The 19,423-nt window shown below is 33.1% G+C and overlaps 4 protein-coding genes across 7 annotated transcripts; 2 read left to right on the top strand and 2 right to left on the bottom strand.

Annotated features, from left to right (window-relative positions):
* The first annotated feature begins 221 nt into the window (after nucleotides 1-221).
* Nucleotides 222-3,875, top strand: Ipp (inositol polyphosphate 1-phosphatase). The gene is made up of 4 exons (XM_014245047.3): nucleotides 222-786; nucleotides 852-984; nucleotides 1,043-1,174; nucleotides 1,241-3,875. The coding sequence occupies exons 1-4, from the start codon at nucleotides 580-582 to the stop codon at nucleotides 1,867-1,869; spliced, it is 1,101 nt and encodes a 366-aa protein (XP_014100522.1). The 5' UTR covers nucleotides 222-579; the 3' UTR covers nucleotides 1,870-3,875.
* stck (LIM zinc finger domain containing stck) lies at nucleotides 3,175-8,855 on the bottom strand. 4 transcript variants are annotated; one of them, XM_014245042.3, is made up of 7 exons: nucleotides 8,726-8,855; nucleotides 5,546-5,665; nucleotides 5,169-5,474; nucleotides 4,869-5,010; nucleotides 4,674-4,790; nucleotides 4,464-4,605; nucleotides 3,175-4,395 (listed from the first exon to the last, which is right to left on the bottom strand). In XM_014245042.3, exons 2-7 carry the CDS (start codon nucleotides 5,647-5,649, stop codon nucleotides 4,199-4,201), a joined length of 1,008 nt encoding a protein of 335 aa, XP_014100517.1. In that variant the 5' UTR covers nucleotides 5,650-5,665; nucleotides 8,726-8,855; the 3' UTR covers nucleotides 3,175-4,198. The 4 variants fall into 4 exon arrangements, with proteins under 4 accessions (XP_014100517.1, XP_014100518.1, XP_014100516.1 ...); XM_014245043.3 differs by having other exon boundaries at nucleotides 8,713-8,819; XM_014245041.3 differs by lacking the exon at nucleotides 8,726-8,855 and adding an exon at nucleotides 8,354-8,608.
* A 287-nt stretch (nucleotides 8,856-9,142) lies between these two features.
* Nucleotides 9,143-9,846, top strand: LOC106625223 (bolA-like protein DDB_G0274169). Its single transcript, XM_014245045.3, has 3 exons — nucleotides 9,143-9,264; nucleotides 9,325-9,539; nucleotides 9,603-9,846. The coding sequence occupies exons 1-3, from the start codon at nucleotides 9,240-9,242 to the stop codon at nucleotides 9,750-9,752; spliced, it is 390 nt and encodes a 129-aa protein (XP_014100520.2). The 5' UTR covers nucleotides 9,143-9,239; the 3' UTR covers nucleotides 9,753-9,846.
* On the bottom strand, nucleotides 9,308-11,458 carry Ppox (protoporphyrinogen oxidase). The gene has a single exon (XM_014245044.3). It carries the CDS (start codon nucleotides 11,304-11,306, stop codon nucleotides 9,873-9,875), a length of 1,434 nt encoding a protein of 477 aa, XP_014100519.2. The 5' UTR covers nucleotides 11,307-11,458; the 3' UTR covers nucleotides 9,308-9,872.
* Nucleotides 11,459-19,423: the final 7,965 nt, after the last annotated feature.

Below are 19,423 nucleotides of genomic sequence, written 5' to 3'. Positions count from 1 at the left end.
AAAAAAGCAAATATGTGCATATTTTTATACGGCAGTATGAAAAAAGGTGTGATATATATCGTTATTTCATAAAACATAATAAGTAGTAACTAAATTTTGGCACACTATTAATTTTAATATAAGAACGTAATTAAATTTGTCACAAAATGGTAAATTTTATAACACACTGGCAACTATATTTTTTAACGTTGAATATTATCCTGACCATTTTATAACACTAGTTAGCTCGCCTAAAAATAGGCAATAGTTTATTAGGCACGTCTTGTACAATAATTGAACGCAATCAGGGCTATATTAAAGGAAACACTGTGCCGTATATATTTATACACTTCCATGCAAATGTGAATACATATTCTTTATAAACAAAAAATAAGAAAAAGAAGAGGCCATACAAAAATTCGCTTACGAATTCTCGCATTAATAAAAAAGTGTTTGACTGGGACAGTAGCAACATCTATACAATTTTGTCTGCATATTATAACACTAATTAAATTAAGAAAACTATCAAATTTTAGAAAATAAGAAATCTTTTCATCCGACAAACACTGCCATATATATTCCATAACCAATATTAAAAAAATGGAGCTAAATCTTGTGCAGCAACTCATTAATGCGTCGGAAAAGGCCGCTAATATAGCGCGTGTGTGTCGCTCCAACGAGGCGCTGCTGAAGTTATTGGTACAAGAAAAGACTGGACCGGAAGCGAATGCGCGCTTCGAGCATGATTTCAAAACACTCGCAGATGTGCTCATACAAGAGACTATCAAACATGATATTGGTGCGTTGGTAAGTTCATAATATTAGTCGCATGCTTGAAATAGTATATTGTTGTATGTTACACATTATTCAAGTTTCCTGCGATGCGCGAAGCTATTAACGGCGAAGAGTCACCAAATTTTACTAATGTAGATGGCGAGTCAGTGACTATTGCAGTTGGTGAGACTGCTGAGGAAACAGCGCAATGTCTGGGTGCAATACTGAACGGTAGAGTGATTTTTTTTTATATTAACATTACCATATGTAAATATTATTTTGCCTGCAGTTGAAGCGGCGGAAGTGCTCGCCAATGAAGTCCATCGCGAGGTTATATACGAAGAAGCACTTTTAGGCGAAATACCAGCACTACCTGAGGACTTAGACTACGGCAATTTGGGCATATGGATTGATCCAATTGGCAAGTTTTCATTTATTTACAATAAAAAATAATAAATATTTGATTAAAAAAATACATTTAATACAGATGGCACTGCCGAGTATATATCTGGTGATAGCATTTTCACCGACTTTCCAGGAATTACTTCAACTGGCTTAGACTGTGTTACCGTGCTAGTGGGCGTCTACGATCGCACTACTGGCACACCTGTGATTGGTGTTGTATCACAACCCTTCCACAACAAACTGGATGAAAACCTATATCGTTCGTTAATATTTTGGGGCGTATGCCTACCGAATTTACAAGCCAATAATTGTCAATTTGAGCGACCAGCGCGTGATAATCGACTGGGCATATTCTCCAGTTCGGAAAATGGTGATATTCTCCAACGCATTATGGAGTTAGGTTATGAATTTGCATTTGCTGCGGGTGCAGGTCATAAAGCGTTGAAAGTTATTACCTGGGAAGTAGATTTGTATTTGTTGAGCAAAGGTTCCACATTCAAATGGGATACTTGTGCGCCACAAGCTATATTACGTTCATTAGGTGGTGACATTTACAGTTATCGGGGAAGTATCAGTGAGTGCAAGCCAATACCACTTTGCTATCAGGAAGTTAGTAACGAAGTGGACAATACTAAATGTAACAGAAATGGTTTAATTGCGGTAAGGGACTTAGGATTATTGGAAGATTTACTAAAGAAATTGACGGAATAAGCTTAAATGAAAAGGAATTAATGAGCAAAAATTAAAACTAAGCTTTGTGTGTCAAAAAAGTTGGAAGTTAGGAATATTGGTTAAGTTTGGCTACATATGTGCATATGTATGTATATACATGAACAGATGTATGTACATATATGTACTTTTGCTACTCTTTTATTGTACTTAATTTCAAAATTGTTTATATTCGTCTGCTGTTGTATTTTATATGAGATATTCAAACGTAAATTGTAAAAAAGTGCAATAACAACAAACGAGTCTGCCTACTTTAGTTTGTGTTGTATATTATTAGGCTTTTAACGAGCATAAATGGTTATTACACTTGCTTATATGCTTATATGTATGTTACATCCATTCAATTAAAAGTTAATTAGCAATATTAAAAGTAAATATTTAATGCGGCAAAAGTTATGTGTGGTAATCAGGGTTACAAGGAATGCATTAAAAAATAATTTAATTAACTTTTGAAATAATTTTCCTTTTATTTTGTAATCCCGAAAATCTTAATTACAAAAAGTTTTAAATTTATAATGCCAAATACCGGATTGAAAATTTTAAAATGATGTGTAATCTCAATTTGGGATTAAGAAATAAAAATTTAATCCCAAGCTTATAATTAAGAAATAAGAAAATAAAATTGTTTTAGAATTTAAATTGTTTCGAGTTTTTGGTTATTTTTTGAAAAGGAAAGCTTATCTTTAATGAAACATCAACAAACTTTTTTTATTTTTGTGCAATTTACATTAAATTGCTTTTTATTGTGGTCTTTCAGTAAGAAATATGTAAATCTTAACTTTTTTATTCCTTTTCATTCCGGCTTTTAATTCGATTTTTTTTTTTTTGGTACTCCCAATTTTAAATTGAAAAATGTTTTCTTCAATTTTAATGCAAGACTTTTGGGATTAAAAATTCAATTTTCAGTCATTAATTTTTACTATTAAATTAAAAATTCAATTTTCAGTCATTAATTTTTACTATTAAATTAAAAATTTAAATTTTCTATTTTTAATCAAAGATGTTTGGGATTCAAAATTAAATTTGCATTTTAATTACTAATTCTAAATTTATTTTTTATCCAAGATCCAAGATTTTGAGCTTACAAGTTGGAAATCTGATTTTCAATCCAAAATTTTTGAATCAATTAATAATTCGCAACCCTGGTGCTGATGGATAATGTAATAATATGTTAAAGTAAAGAAAATATTTTTAAGACTTACTTTTAAGACTGCTTTATTTATTTTTAGCGTTTCAGTAATGCTAAAATTAATCTATTAAATCTAAAATAACACAATAAATAAAACATTATTTAGTCATTGTTATAATCAGCTGTATTCATGTTTCTATTACATTATTTCCAACATATAAATCGGTTCGCTTTAGCATTTACATTTAAATAAACAACACACATTATTGTACGATATTACAAATAAAAAATTATTACATAAAAACAAAATGCTAATTAATTGTAATTATTGTTAAATAATTGTACGAAATGCTTTACAAATATTGTAGCAAATATTGCGTACACTATTAATATTATGTTAGCTGCAGAAGAGTTTAAATTTATTACATAAATTACAACAGATACACTTGGGGTCGAAAATATTACGATATATTTAAAAAAAAAAAACAATAAAACTAAATTTTATAAAAATTACTTATTCAAGTTAGCGGCTGAGTAAAAGGCACAACAGCATTGACACATATACAATAAGAGGGCAGACAGACATTGCTGTTGGACAACACAAAATATTATACTTGTATGTACTCGTAGACTAAAAGTGATGTCAAGAGGTTGGCAGTAGTAAATTTTCGCCTTATAATTAGAGATACAATTTTATTCTTTTATTCGGATATGTTTGCATTTACAAAACACTTATTTAATACAATAAATTGTTTAGGAAGCTGTTTGTAAACTGTATACTTTAAAAGAGCGCTGCAAATTATATATACGCACGCGCAAGCTACTGACTTCTGAATAAAAAAGTTACTGTACATGTTAATATTACTGACTATTAGTTGTTGCTTTTACTAGGCACACATAAATATGTATGTATTGTGCATGTGTTTTGTATTCAGACAGTGGCTATAATGGCAATATAACAGTGTCCGTATTATAAATACAAAAAATATCGTTTACAGGCACTTAGTTAATGCATTTTTCAACGTCGGCCAACGGATTAGTTAGTCTTCAAAATTTTAATTATCATTTATGCCTTGCTTTATGACTTTTTTGGCCTCACTTTGCATATAGTAATCATTGCGTAATAGAACGTTGCATTCAAAATGTATTGTTCTAATTGTTATAAGCATTTCACGCAGATATTTAGAAGTTCTTCTTCATCGACATTTCATGTGCTTTGCGCAAACGTTGCCTCAATTCGTTGGGGAAACGTTCATAGCATTTCTTGCAAACTGGCTTCTCATCATATTCGTAGAATTTCGATTTCTGCGTCATTTTCATATCGCATATCGAGCAAGCGAAATGGTGCACACACCAGGCCTTATTTAGCGCTGTGAATACTGTGCAAAAAAACACGTTGTGGTGAATTTTTTGTGTTAGAGCAAATAAAAAAAATGAAAGAACTTACCATCGCCAGCTATGACTTGATTGCAAACGAAGCACAAATTGCCGAACAATTGGTGATAATGTGTTTCGCAATATGCCAAACCACGCTTCTCGTAGTGACGATGGCCTAAGAAAGGCTTCTCGCATTTGGCGCATACGAAGTGCTGAAAACCAAAATAATAACAGATTAGTTAAATATATGTAAAGTGATAACTTCATGCCAATCATGTACCTCGACGTGCCAATGTTTACCCAGAGCGGTGACAACGCGCTCCTCAATCGGACGACGACAAGCGCCGCAAATCGGTATGCCCATCTTGTCGTGGCAGCGCAAGCAGTATAATTCGTTCTAAAAATGTGTATAGCAAGTTGAAATATATTTAGCATTTTTATATTTGTATTGAATTTCGATTTATCAAAATTTTACCATATCATTGGCCGTTAAGCCAGGTCGACTCTTGACTTCGCGCGCGGTTGAGTCCAATTCCACGCCACACGACGTACAGTTAAAGTGATAACCATGGTAGACTTCGCCACGGAAACGCAATGGTGCATCGTCAATGACGCCACTAAAAGGAAACAAATATATATGTATATATATACTCGTATGTAAAAGATGCATATAAAAACCAGTTTGATAAAAAAAAGTGAAAAATTGTAATGGCACAACAAAAATTTATACGTCACAAACGCTTGCAATTGCTTGCTGCGTTTTCATACAACTTACTGGCATTTATGACACATATAACGACCCGTTATCTCGGCCTTCACTTTGGCATTGCACTCATGGCATAAGGCACGATTTTGATTGCGTATGAAACCGGTATCGGCCAGCTCTTTGGCACACATTTGACAACGGAAGCACTGTGGATGCCAGCTAGCGCCCATCGCCTTGATAACACGCCCGATCACGAATTCACCACACTTATTGCAACACGGTGCGAAGAGCACATGAAAATCACGTTCGCAGTATTTGCGTCCTTCGAATTCATAGAAGATGCCATCCTCGAAAGGGCGAAAGCATTGCGCACAGCTGCAAAGTGGGCAAGACATTTTTTAAATATTAAATTGTTAATAAGTTTACTTGCAAATTTTGCAACCTACACGAAGCATTGTGTGTGCCAGAGTTCACCATTGGAGTTGACGATCTTCTCGTTGGGTTCGAAGCCGTCCGCACAACGGGCACAATGCATTGCAGCTAGCGACATGTCAGCTGCTTGTATTCTGAAAGGTAATAAATTGAAAAAAAAACATATTACTATTATGGGAATATTTAGGTATTATAGTTTTGCATTCAAAATACATTTCCATTTTTAAAGACATCCTGAGTTATTTCAAATTTCAATATGTACACTTTCAATGCTCAAATTACACTAAGCTGTTTATAGCTCAGTTGGCGATTTCAACTCATGAAAACTCTTTTTTTATCAAAACGTTTTTTTCCCGTTTAATGATTCATTATTCTTTACGTCGTGCATAAAATTTGTATATTTATACCCTTAACAGAGGATATTAAGTTTGCAACCAAGTTTTAACACGTCGGAGACTATAAAAGTGAAACTTTTTTATTGATAAGAAATTTTCACGAAATTTGGCACTTATTATTGTCGATGCAACGGTACGATCTCCGTAAAGACCTTTTTATGCCAGAAGAAATGCACATGAGAAGGGTATTATAGCTTCGTTGACGCCTTTTTTGTTTTTGTTAAAGTATGGCCTTAAACTTGATCGCATTTATTTTTGCTTTGAAAGCTTACAGTATTTCTGCTTGCACTCTCATATATACACAAGTATGCGCATAAAGTTGTGCAAACCGATAAGCTTGATATGCCTCCATAATTTGAAAACAATAGCAGAGGACACACATATACAAATGTTTTGAAACGCTCGATTTATCAAATGCATAAATAACTTGATGAATTTAAATAATAACTAACAAAGTGCTTTTGTTTTCTTGTTGACCAACTATTCTGAACACTTTCACTAAATCGCGGGTATCAGTACTTTCACTAATTGATTCGCGGATGTTGATGTTGTAGCAGCATAAAGCATTTTCCAAATAGTTCGACTCGGTTCGCGGATCAATCACCATCTGTATTAAGGCATGTTAAATTGTTTATGCTTTACTACAATTACGATAAAAATCACTTACAAATTACTCACATATGAAATTATTTCTTTTTAGATGTTTTATGTGATAAATATAATATCTGGATATCTTTTGCCAGCACACTTCAATATATTTTACTATAAACTCTTACATGTACACCGTAAATTATTGAATACAACACATTATTTGTTAAAAATGCGAGATTAATGCACAGGTAACTGAAACAATTGCATCACCACCATTAACACCAATCTACTACATAGATGATTTGAATAATTTTTATTAATTGATGAAAATGTTCCGATTTTGCGAGCGCTTTTGAGATTGAAAGTAGTTCGCCCACTAAATGTGTAGTAAGAAAATCAGGGCAAACTGAAGGTGTGCTAGAATAGTGGAAATGAACGTGTGCAGCACGTAATGGCGTGACCGTAAGGCATATTGCAAATAGAAAAAATAACTCACACGATATCGTTGTGTTGAAGCAGCAATTGGGGCAAGCGTGAAAGATATATAAATGAAGTCTTTTATACTCGCATAAGCTACAGCATAATTTATTACCATACAGAAGCAATGAAAGGGCACAGAAAGTGTGTAAACCTATGTAGAGATATGTTTTATGCATGAACGCAAGTCAGAAAGACGCTTTCTGTATTAACTACAAATGTATGTGTATATGAATGATCATAGTGTGTCTTCTGCTTGTGGGGAGATTACTCATAAATTGGCAGATGTTCAATGAATACCTACTGAAACATATTTTTACTGTAACAGACCACAAATGTTTCTCAATTCGAGCACAAGTATAAATGTATGTTTGTATTGAATATACCATGAATCACGTTATTAGTATAGAACGAATTAGATCGTGTCATGTTTGGCTTTATTAAAATAATAATAAAACTCACAAAAACAGATATTCAGAGATTAATTTATTAATAAAATGTTTTCTCCTGGCTCGCTAAATCATGTGCATGAATACATAATATATAAACGCACATCTCCATGTTCATACGTATATAAGAGAAGGGAGAAAAGGACGAAGATCAATATCTCAAAAACTAAGGGAACTAGTTAGCATATTTACAGACAGACGGATATGACTAAATCGGTATTAAACCCACATTAATATTCTAAAATCTACGTAAGCTTCCTGGTTATGTTCTAGTGTTGCAAGTTATTTTCAAACCCAAATAAAAGTTTGTAAGAAAGATAAAGCAATTGTTTTACCTAATCTGCTATTACATTAAAAAAAAACATATTTACATACTACGATAATTAAGCCTTGAATAGTTATAATATGCATAAATATATTTATTTTGTAAATTGTTCAACAACGATCAACAAACGCTGTATGTAGCTACCCAAAGCTGTGGCGCTGCGTTCGTAAAACAAAAACATTAAATTATCTCACTATAAATAGAATTGTGTTGGTGGATGACGTCATTGATGAACAAATCTCGCGTAAGATAGAATTTTTGAATATGCTATATAAATATTTTTTAATTCAAATTAGCACCAGCATTTTCAACATCGAAAATATACACATTTATATAATATATTATACTCTTGATATTAAGTTAAAGTTCAAAACTTAACAAAACCGTACGCCTTAAGTACCGTGGGTGTCATTCATAATAAGCAAATGAATGAAATCTATTGGAATGCAGACAATCAACGATATGAAATGCTTGACATACGCTTGTGCTCCAATTGAAAAAGTTAAACTTGTTATTTGTAGTATTAAGGTTGTCGTTATACATATTTATGCATGTCTTATATACAAGTAGCTACAAATTTCTTACTGCACAGGCGGCATTATGGGCGTTCACTTAATTGCAATAAAGGCAGCTAATTCAAAAAAAAAAATGTTTGCACTTGTTTGATCAACACGCTTGGCACAATTCAACTAACACACAGCACGTTTATTAGCCAACTGCTTTTCATTCGCCTTCGTATTGACCGACTTGTGGTTTAGCAAAGTTGGTAAGAGCTGATTTGTGATCTTCGTGATTAACAACCTAATTTGGCAAAAATCAAGATTTTTTATGCTTCCGTTGTCGCTCTAAAGAAAAGTATAGCATTGACTTTTTTGAGGCTTTTTCTTAATACATCTTTCACTTAAAACAGCAGATCGTTTACTTATTTAACTAACTCTCTTTACCTGTTGCACTTACTATAAAATCTATAATTTTGCTGGTTCAAAATGCGAAAAACAGAGAAATATTTCCAAAAAATTGGCACAATACGAACGAGTTTAAAGAGAATATTAAAGGAAAATTGTCAAATTGACAGGAAGATCTCAGGTGAAAATGATGCTGCCACCTGAGAGAAGTTAATTCCGAAAGCGCCATCTGCTGGGGACTAGCGTTACCCAATAAGCTTCTATCAGAGAACGTAAATGAATTCATTTACGTTCTCTGCTTATATCTTACTTGATTACAATATGTCGACTCTTATTTATAGTAGAGATAATAAATAAATGTTGGCATGTTATTGTAATTTCAATTTTATTTGTTATAGAAACATATTGCACTATACTCTGTTAGAAGTTGTCACAAATTATTTTAATATTTATATCATAAATTCTTAGGTGGCCACATAGTTTGGGCATTAATAAAGAAAACAAAAACAGCTGATTGGCATTATTACTGGAATTAAAAATAAATAAAAAGTATTACAATCACAGTTATGAACGTTTTTCGAAGCGCTACTTGTAAGTAAGATTTTAAAACGCAAACTTCTAAATAAATATGTAGCTTCTGCTTTCTTCTAGTAACATTAAGATCGGCTCAATTGCATAGAATGTCTGCAACACCTCAAATCGCACCAATTGAGTCAGCAATACGAGGCGCACTCACAGAGCAATTATCACCTTTGCACTTGGAAGTGATCAACGAGTCCTATATGCACAACGTACCGAAAGGTTCAGAAACACATTTCAAAGTGTTGGTAGTATCTGATAAATTTGACGAGCTGTCTTTAATAAAGGTATATTTTGCGATTTTCTGAAGTTTTCTTATACAACTAAATTTTTCTACTTTGTAATTACAGCGCCACCGTTTGGTGAACTCAATTGTGAAAGAGAAATTAGCTGGTAATTTTGTTCATGCGTTATCTATAGAGGCTAAAACTCCCAAACAGTGGCATCCTAATTACACTGTAGAATCTAGTCCAAACTGTCGTGGTGGCTTTGGCAAATAAGATGAAACACAGTTGTTTTACACTGTTAAAATCGTTTTTGTTTTTGGATAATACAAATTCAATATAAATTAATAGAAAATTGTTTAACAATATACTACCACACTGCGCTACTAATTAAGTTCAAACAATTTTAGCATCCAAAGATTCTACCTGCGTTCGTGCTGATAGTATAACATCGTTTATACCAACTCCATCGTATGCTGCACCACATAATGTCAACGGCAGTTTATAGTGTTTGATATATCTTCGTATATCAGACACCCGTTGCGTGTGCCCCACCGTATATTGCGGTATACATTTCCTTAATACGTGAACACGTGTTAAACGTGGTTCTTCTGCTATACCCATTATTAAATCCAAATATTGCAATGCTGTATCCAGTAGCTTTTTCGGTGTTGGGTCCTTGCCGAAATTCTCCTCAAACCAACGCCCGCCCATCATAACCGTAAGTATCGTATTGCCTTCCATATCGAAACAACAACTGTCAAAGATAACGCCAAGTATTGGAATACGCTCAATGGGTGGCACCAAAAAACCAAACGCTTTCATCTTAAGTAAATCCTTAATATTATATTGTAAGTTGACGACAGCCACATCAACATATGGTATAGCCATAAGTAATGCTGACAATGAGGGATGTTGATTTTTCACACAGGTTGCCAATTTATGAGTTGGAATTGTTGAAATAATATGCATTGGTTCCACCTCATGACCTTTGATGTTCATCCTAACACCATCACGTGTGAATGTGATTTCCCGGCATTCCGATGTTAGTTGAATATCAACCTCTTTGTCTTGTAAGTAGTTACGTAATGTGCGTGGTAGTGTATCCAAGCCATCTGGTACTCTATACATACTCCATTTCTCCTTCTGCGATTTCTCATAAAGTTTTGGCATTGAATCCGCAAATAAGCCCGCGGCAGCCGTTTTGTCCTTATTTCCAAATAGTTTTTCATATATTAAGCCTTTTATGATGCCACCCCACTTTTGTTCTTTTTCGAATAAGTCATTCATTAGAAAACGCACACTTATTTCTTTTGCATCACCTGCACAAATTCCACATATTAATGGACTAATGGCATAATTGGCCAATTCAGCACCGAAACGTCTTTCAACAAAATCATAAATTGATTCATCAGCAAGCTTCAATTTCTTCTGACCGGCTACCAAATCCTGTTTAATTTGACTTATTAGTGGTTTTGAGAATGGTGGCAATGTTTTGAAAATTCCACCTAGGCTATTCGGCAGCAAGCACAATTGACCTTTAGCATATATCAAACGATTTTTAGCGGCCGGTTGCCACGACTTAATCGGATCCACCGCCAATTTCAATTCCTCTATTAATTGTAATGTATTTGCGCCTTGAACACCCTTTGGACGAATGGTACGTGGACCCATCTCGAACATGAAGCCCTTGTCTTTATGCCTCTCGGTGCGTATCCAGCCACCTACGCGATGGGACGCCTCATATACGGTTGCAGGATATCCAAACCTCTGAAGAAAATAATAAGCAGCCGATAGGCCACTCATGCCAGCGCCAAGCACAGCTGTCATTTTATTTAAATTAATAATTCTATTATTAATTATTCTATAAGTGCAATATTATATATATAGTTATAGAAAATTGCTATCAGCTATAAATTCGTAGATAACAAAACCAAAAAAATTTTACAGCAAAGACAATCAACAGTCTTTGTTTTGTTTATAAACTCTTTTCTACTGTTTTGGTGGCATCAGCTGTTTTGTAGGCATTGTTGAATGTATAGCCGGTAAGAAGAAAAAACAGTGGCGTGTGTCGGAATATTTAATAGGAGAAGATTATATTAAAAAGAAAGGGATGTAGATTGCGTGCAACCGCATAGAATAATTTTGGACAATGTTACCGTAGACGTGTCTTTAACAATACTTACATACCTTTGTTCATTTGTATGCATGTCTCCTGAGAGTGATGAAGTAATAGGTATAGTACAGTACATATACATATATGTAGGTTCTAATACTTGTAGGCAGGGCCGGTATAAGACCCTCCTGTCCTCCATTTGACAAACATTTTTCTTTGTACAAAAGTGTATAAAATCAACGAAATCTCGTTCTGAAAGCTGAAAATACAACATTGGACGACGGACAGAGATCTAGATGAAGAATTGAAGGAGTAATTGAATCACTGCTCAATCATACTTCTAGAATTTAAGAGTGCGACTAAGAATTTAGAGATTGTATGTTGGACAACTGCAATTGTGGGAGAGAGGAGAAATGTCAGACATTTCGAAAGGTTTGAAAGGTGTTGTGTTTGCTGATTTTCCCATATATAATATTATTTAGAGCTCCACACACTGGTACTTACAGTTTTACGAGTCAAAAGAGACGTTAGTTTAAGGAACATAACAAATGTTTATATAAAGTGGTGCAAAAACATGTTAAACCAACAATAGTAAAGATATGTTGATTTTAAATTTGTGAGCTGGCAAACAATTTCGGAGATATGAGCGTATTTCGAAAAATGTGTAAAGTTAGTGTAATCGATTCCCAAAACTTTAAACACGTTTCTCTTTCAGAGTGCTTGAGGAAAATTTCTCCGAATCTCTTGTATCGATCGACTTGTGAGGTAATGATCCAAGAAATATGATTTTTGATTTTTAAGCCACTATCAAAAAAATACTTGCTTTTTTTTGAGGAATGCGCCCTTTTGTCAAAAATTAAAATTTTTACTAGTCGTTCGGTCATTACCTGTTTTCATCTATAGTAATAGTAAATTTTTTTTTTTTGGTGTTGGGATTTGAGATAATTTTATGCAGAAAAATCTTTCTCACCGTTAGACACCAGAGGTCCGCCTGTAAAAATGACTCGTAAAAATATAAAATTCATAAAAATTACTGACTTGCAAGTGGATATAATCCCTTAAGACAACCATCTAATCAGTTAAAAAAGCCAGTGAACAAATTGTCCACGATATAACGAAAAAGTGCCAATTAAAGCATTTAAGTGGTTACCCTTCCGTACACACCAAATCTATACATAAATTCACTCAGCCACTTTGCACGTGCAAATGTGTGTGAAGTTTAATATGAGGCGGAAATGAAAACTGCATGCCGGATATGTGTCTGATTAGCCCATGAAAAATGCGGTATAAACAAAGGCGCTGCCATAAACGACAGCGAAAAGGACGCGTTTAGTATTAAGCGGAAGCAAAAACGGAAAATGGATATTTAGGAGAGAGCGACAACGGAAGTATGGAAGAACGTACGAGTTGGTGAGTGAAGTATTTGAGGAATGTGGCTGTATGTAAATAACGGTACGACGGACACGAGTGCGCTTTTGTGCGCCGAAAGAAAAGGATTAAAACAAAGCGCAGGATAATGTGGAAGCAAAAGCAGGCGAACACAAGAGCAAACAAATCGGCGCAAAACAAACGCAACAACAACAACAATGAAATAATAATGTAAAACAACGAAGCTTGAAACAGTCAACAAAACACTGAGCGAAAGCGAATAAGAGTCAAAAGCATCGCGTGGCGTCGCGTTCCAATGCGCTGTTGTCGTATCGATTCGGAAAGGTCGGCTAACAGGCGCATACCGAAAAAGCTCACAGCGACAACGAAGACGACGACGACGACGACGTTAACTACGATGGCCTGGAGAAAGTCTGCACCTTTCAGACTTGTATCCGCTGCCGTTGAGAAAGGTTCGTTCGTGTTTGCGCTGCGTGGCCGTGTGTGTGACTAAAGCAGAGCAGTGAACAAAAAGCAAAAAAACAAAAAAAAAATACCAAAAAAATAGTGTCAGCATAGAAAAGCGGATTTTTCCTCAACAAATACGCACACACACAAGCAATAAAAGGCAATAGAAATTGAAATTTTTGCTCATTAATACAAAACCGCATGCAAAAGTTTGGAAAATCAGTGCAAGAAAATATCTATTAAGTGAAAAGCTGCAAACGCAGCAGCAAAAATTATTTGCGCTGCAGCGTAAAGTTGCCCTAATTCGAGCAGAAGTCGCAGCTGAAAAAATTTTCATGCAGCAGCAAAAGTGTGTGAAAAGCCAGTTCTTAGCAGTGTAAGCGAAACACATAAATACCGTTATAAAATATTAGAAAAATATTAGAAATTTATTAAGTCACAAGCTGTGAAGGACTAAGCCAGCGAAAGAATTTTCTACTGCATAAAGCATGCAAATTTAATGGTGAAAATACAGTGAAAATTCGCAAGAAAATTTTCGGTATGTGTGTATTTGCCAGCGTGTAGGTATGCGTGCCTACATGTTTCTACAAACATACTCGTGTATACATATTGATATTGGTTTGTCGGGTTGTTGGCCAGCTTGCAGGGGTGTACTAGGGCTTCGTGACTAGGACACATATTTTTTTTCCAACGTCGTGCTTCGCGTATAGCTAACATCGTGTGCCCTGCTGCGCGTTGCAAACGAAACGAATTGTGTTAGTGAGTGAGTGTGGCGAGTGTGTTAGCGAGCGAGCGGACGAACGAACGGAAGCTCGTCAAATGTGTGGCAGACACCGCCAATACATTTAATTGCACGAACTGGCAATGTGAAGGCATTTCTATGTATATATTTTTTTTGCTGCTTTAAAATAGACAATTGATGTAAGAATTGTGTTGAAACGAATATAAAAACATAAAAAAGATTAAAAATATAAAATACCAAAAATAAAAATATATATAAAATTTTTTTTTAAATATAATTGTTAAATGTGACTTATAAAAAATTTTTTTTTTCTGAAAATAATAATTTTATTTGCACATAATTTACTAAAACAAAAAGAAAATTAAAATATATTAAAATTGTTGCTAAGTAATTAATGAACTAAAATTTTTTTAAATAAGCTTTTTATTTACACATAACCACAAAGAAATGCCAAAAATAAAGCAAAATTATTAAATAATGATTGAATAATGCCAACAACCGCGCACCTGTTCAACAACTACTGTTTCTAAGCAACATTTTTTATTTACGCTTCTTCTATGTGCCACATTTTGGCGCTTGGAAGCTATCCATGCACATTTCCCCCCCTTCTACAAGTATTATGCCTGATTTTCCACTTACCTAATTTTTATGCTTCTTCTTCTTGCTTGTTAGTACTTCGCCGTATACTTCCACTTCTAATAACAACTATTGTTTCGTCCTTTCATATTTTATGCCTACATGTCTGTATGTACGTGCCAGCGCCTTCTGGTATACATCCCATTCCTTTTCTAATCGTTCTTTGTCTTTTGTCTATGCACATCCTACAATAATACCATTCAACCGCCGTTACTCCTGCTGCTGCTGCTTATTTGCGTGTCCATTCACTGTTACATAGCTACATACATATGTATGTATGCATATATGCTTGTGTGTATTTGTATAAATTGATAGGTTCAAAAAGCTCGTTACTTTTTACAGACTTACACATATATAAATAGCGAGTAATATGCATAACCTTCTTATGCCCCGACCGCCCCTTGCACACATACAAATGTGTATATTTATACAGTTACTCGGTGACTGAATACCTGAGAGTTGCTTACAAATTATTATTATCGTTTTTTTTTTTTTTTATTCCACATACTTGTTCATTCGCCCCTCGTTGGGTTCTTCTTCAGCATTCAATGTAATTTATTTTTTATTTTTTTTGTATGTATGTGTGTGCTGGCATTTATTCCTTGACTCAGTTTGCTTGTTTCGTTTGAATTGAGTTCGACAACTGCGCTAACTTGCCACCAGGTTGGAAAAGCAGGTTGTCAACTGCGCGGGATTGTAAGGCAAGTGAGGAAATGGAATGTCCGACAGTCCGATATTTTCTATACTCCATGTAAATACAAACGAAATTTTTAATTAAAAATATATTATATAATATTTTAAAATTTTATGAAGGGACACACTCAGTGTGAATATAGAAGTTTTTTTCAAATTTCGATAGATTATTCTCTAAAAATAATATACTAAAATTTTAAATCGTTATCTCAAACAGTTTGAGTTACTGCTTGCTAAAGCGTAGCCGCACAATTCAATCAGCTTCCTCAGTTTATCCTTAAATGTGGTTTACTCAAAACTAAATTTTTCAAGTTTGCTTGGCTGATTACTCGGATTACTCTGCATGCTCTGTAAATAGTTGTCAATACAATGTCCTACCAGTTTGTGAACTGAGCAGAAATCGAATTTTGGTCGGCCAACAAAATTTCTTCAATTTTGATTTTTTCCACCTCTAATAAAGATTTTTTTATCATTCACGATGAAGAACCGAATCACTGCAGTAGTGAAAGACCTTTTATTAGCTTCATCGAAGATTGCGTGTAACTCGAAAAATAATAAATTTTTTCTTAAACAATTTTGTGTATTCTAAAGATATGTAAAAATTACCCTTAATTTAAAAACAATTGTTAAATTAGTTTTATTTTCTTCTTAGTTTCCAAAGCAATCACCTGCTTTTAGGCTGTCATACTATGTATTATTTTAATTTTCATTTCAACTTTTGTTTTACAATGTTACTATTAATACAAAAAATAAATTAAAATTCATATTTCACTTTTAGGTCGATTTTTTCCTACATGGTACTATTTGTATGCTTGTTATTATCAATAGGCGCGCTGGTGTGCTGTGACAAGCGCAGCACAGCACGGAAATCCAATTTCAACGTGTTCCTTCCACATTTTTTATTTCCTTCATTACTGATTTGTTGCTGGTTTTTCATGTAAACACACTTTGATATGCATATGTGTTTAATAAAAGTTGATAAAATTACAGTTATTTTACTTTCTCTGCCAACATAGCTAATTTCAAAATGGATTAAATAGTCATGTTTAGAGCCTTGTAAATTTTATTGATTAAATTGTTCATTTTCCATGTGATACGTTATTATAATTAAATTATTAATTTTTGAGTCACATGAATTATTTTAATTTTATTTTTGATCATTTTTTTCATATAACTTCAAGACTTTTCTATTTTAATTTAATTTCTTTTATGACTTATAAATAAATCTTAATATATTTTTTATTTCAATTTCCGCTTTTAAATTCCCAGTTTTTGATTTTTAGTTTCATATTTAGAATTAACTTTTTATGCTTAGAATTAATTTAAAACCACTTATTTAATTGAAAAAAATTTAGTAGTTTATCTTTTTTAAATTACATTTTTTTAATAAATAGAAATTTTTTAAAACTATATTTTATTATTGATATTTTTTTTTGTAACAATTCTGATTTGTATGCCCTAAACATTGTACAATAAGTTTGCCACCAGATTAAAGTGACGAGCCGAGTCGATTTAGCCATGTCGAACTAGTCCCTCAGTTTTTGAGATATCGTCTGAAACTGCCAGGATGCTGTTCATCTGTCAGATCGGAGTACTATATCTTATAGCTGCCATACAAACTGTCTGATAAAGATCAAGACAAAATCTTTATATAGTCTTTTGTGCTAGAAGCAATGCACCTGTAAACGATATTATAGCTTCGATACAGTTAAAGTTAACGTTGTTTTTTTATATTCACTTTAATGCTAATTATAAATTTTAATTTTACAAACCATATCCTTTTAATAATTTTCTAATTTGTTTTGAAATTTCAATCTCTCTTTCTAAATCTTGCTTAATTTTTTTATTTTTGGAATCTTTTGTCAGTACTTTAATTTGTTTATTTTAATATATAAGTTTGTGTCTTTCCTTAATTTTTTGGTTTTTTTTCGTCTAATATTTAATATTAATATTAATTTATTTTAAAAGAAAAATTAATTAATAATGGATTTTGTATTTTAATTTACTGTTTTTATATCATTGAATTTTTTTTTTCAAATAATCAATTAAATCTCCAAATTCACGCAATTGTTTACAACTCCACAACAAGGATGCCTTACAAACCTTCTGTCTCACTCCTTTAGAATACTCGATGTACTGAGAGAATGACCGAAAAACACATGGCTGAGCTTTTCTAATGTCCTCTCCTATATATGTATGTACTTTTCCATACATATTAACACACATTGTGACATGCTGTTTTATATCGGTCACATAGCAGCTCTGTAAACAAGCGTTCGCACGCTTAAGTGTGACAGTGTGTGTGTGTGCTGCGCGTAGAAACTGGGGCAATGTGCGTGCAATTGCATGTGTTAGTTTGCATTCCTTGGGAATAATAACAAGCGTACGAACTTGGAAACGGATGAGCGATCAGCGGACCGAAAGATTGGAGGGTGAACAAAGCAACGACCGACTCGCCGTCGCCGCAGTGTCTCTGTTTCGGCGTGTGAACAGCCTCGACACATCAAATACGCGACACAAACATGCATGCAAATAGCGTTACATACCTATATATGTACATATTATGCTTTTTGATATGTGTATGTGTGCAAATATATGCAAAACAATTTAGTTTGTTTAGGGAAGATTTAATGGGAAAAATTTTAGGACTTTTTTTAAATTTGTTAATTACCAAATTACTTTTAGAAAATTACTTTAGAAAACTAGCAAATATGATTAACATAAAAATATAAACGCGATATATTATATTTTATCGAATTAAAAAATTATTAAAATAAAATCTTTTCTTAAAAATTTCGTATTAATTTCATGCATTGCATATGGTCAAACCTTTTTTTTTTTTTGTTTTTGTTCAAAAACCAAACACTTATTATAAAATTCAATTTAAATTACATTTTAATAATAAAATAAAATTATTTTTATGTAAGCCATGGCGTATGATGAACTTTTCTATGGTGTTAACGTTTTTTGAAAATGTTAAGCACTCAAGACTCATTATATTACTTTATTTCGAATTTATATTTATTAAACATATAAAAGTATATGCTTCCTCCACATTTGTATGTATGCCAGGGCGTATGATGAAAACTTGTTTTGTATCGTTCTTTTCTTAAAAAATATATGACAAATTAAATATTGTTAGTATATTTATAATTATGTATATGTAGCTTTTATTAATTACAGTTACTTTGGATTTGTTTTAAATCAAAAACATCTTGCTAATACATTCATAATACGCCATGGTGTTGGGTACACTATTTAAGTTTGCCGTGGCGTATGATGAACTTCTATCGTAATTTGAAATAAATTTTTTTATAACTATAATTTTAAATAAATTTTTATTGCGTGTTTAGTGAAATATTGCTTTTTGAGACTATTAATTTGAGTTTGAAGTTTAATAATTTTACTATAATGCTTTGGATGCAGTGCTCAGCTAGCTAGTCTAGCTAGAAATAAAAATAAAAATGATTTAAATATTTAGAAGTGTTTTTTGAAACTAAACTTATGCATACAAATAGCAAACTGGCAAATTTTTATTAACTATTATTTTTTTTCTTAAGAAAACTTCCCTTTACAAAACTGTTCGTGTTAAAAAATAGTAGTAATTAAAGTAATATATCCTGGAAAATATGTTCTTGATTATATTTTCTACAATTTCATTAAACTTTACATTTTTTTGACATGCTCTGCCTTTTATTTCTTCATTATTTTCCCAAAACTATAATAACATGCTGGTGCGTGTGTTTGCATGTGCGCCTTACTCGCTTTCCATGTATTCGAGAGACAGTTTTTTGTTGTTGTCGCAAAAAAGCTTTTTCGGAATGTGAGCGCACAACCCGTCGTATTTGCTTTAAGGCGAGAGCGTAGAGTAAATATACGAATTCTCAACTAAGCGACGAACAAAAACGAAGTGCACGTGCAAAT

This window comes from Bactrocera oleae, chromosome 2 (genome assembly GCF_042242935.1).
Source record: "Bactrocera oleae isolate idBacOlea1 chromosome 2, idBacOlea1, whole genome shotgun sequence".
NCBI classification, from domain to species: Eukaryota; Metazoa; Arthropoda; class Insecta; order Diptera; family Tephritidae; genus Bactrocera; species Bactrocera oleae.
Note: the sequence above shows the minus strand (reverse complement) of the source record. Positions and strands in the feature narration are given on the sequence as shown.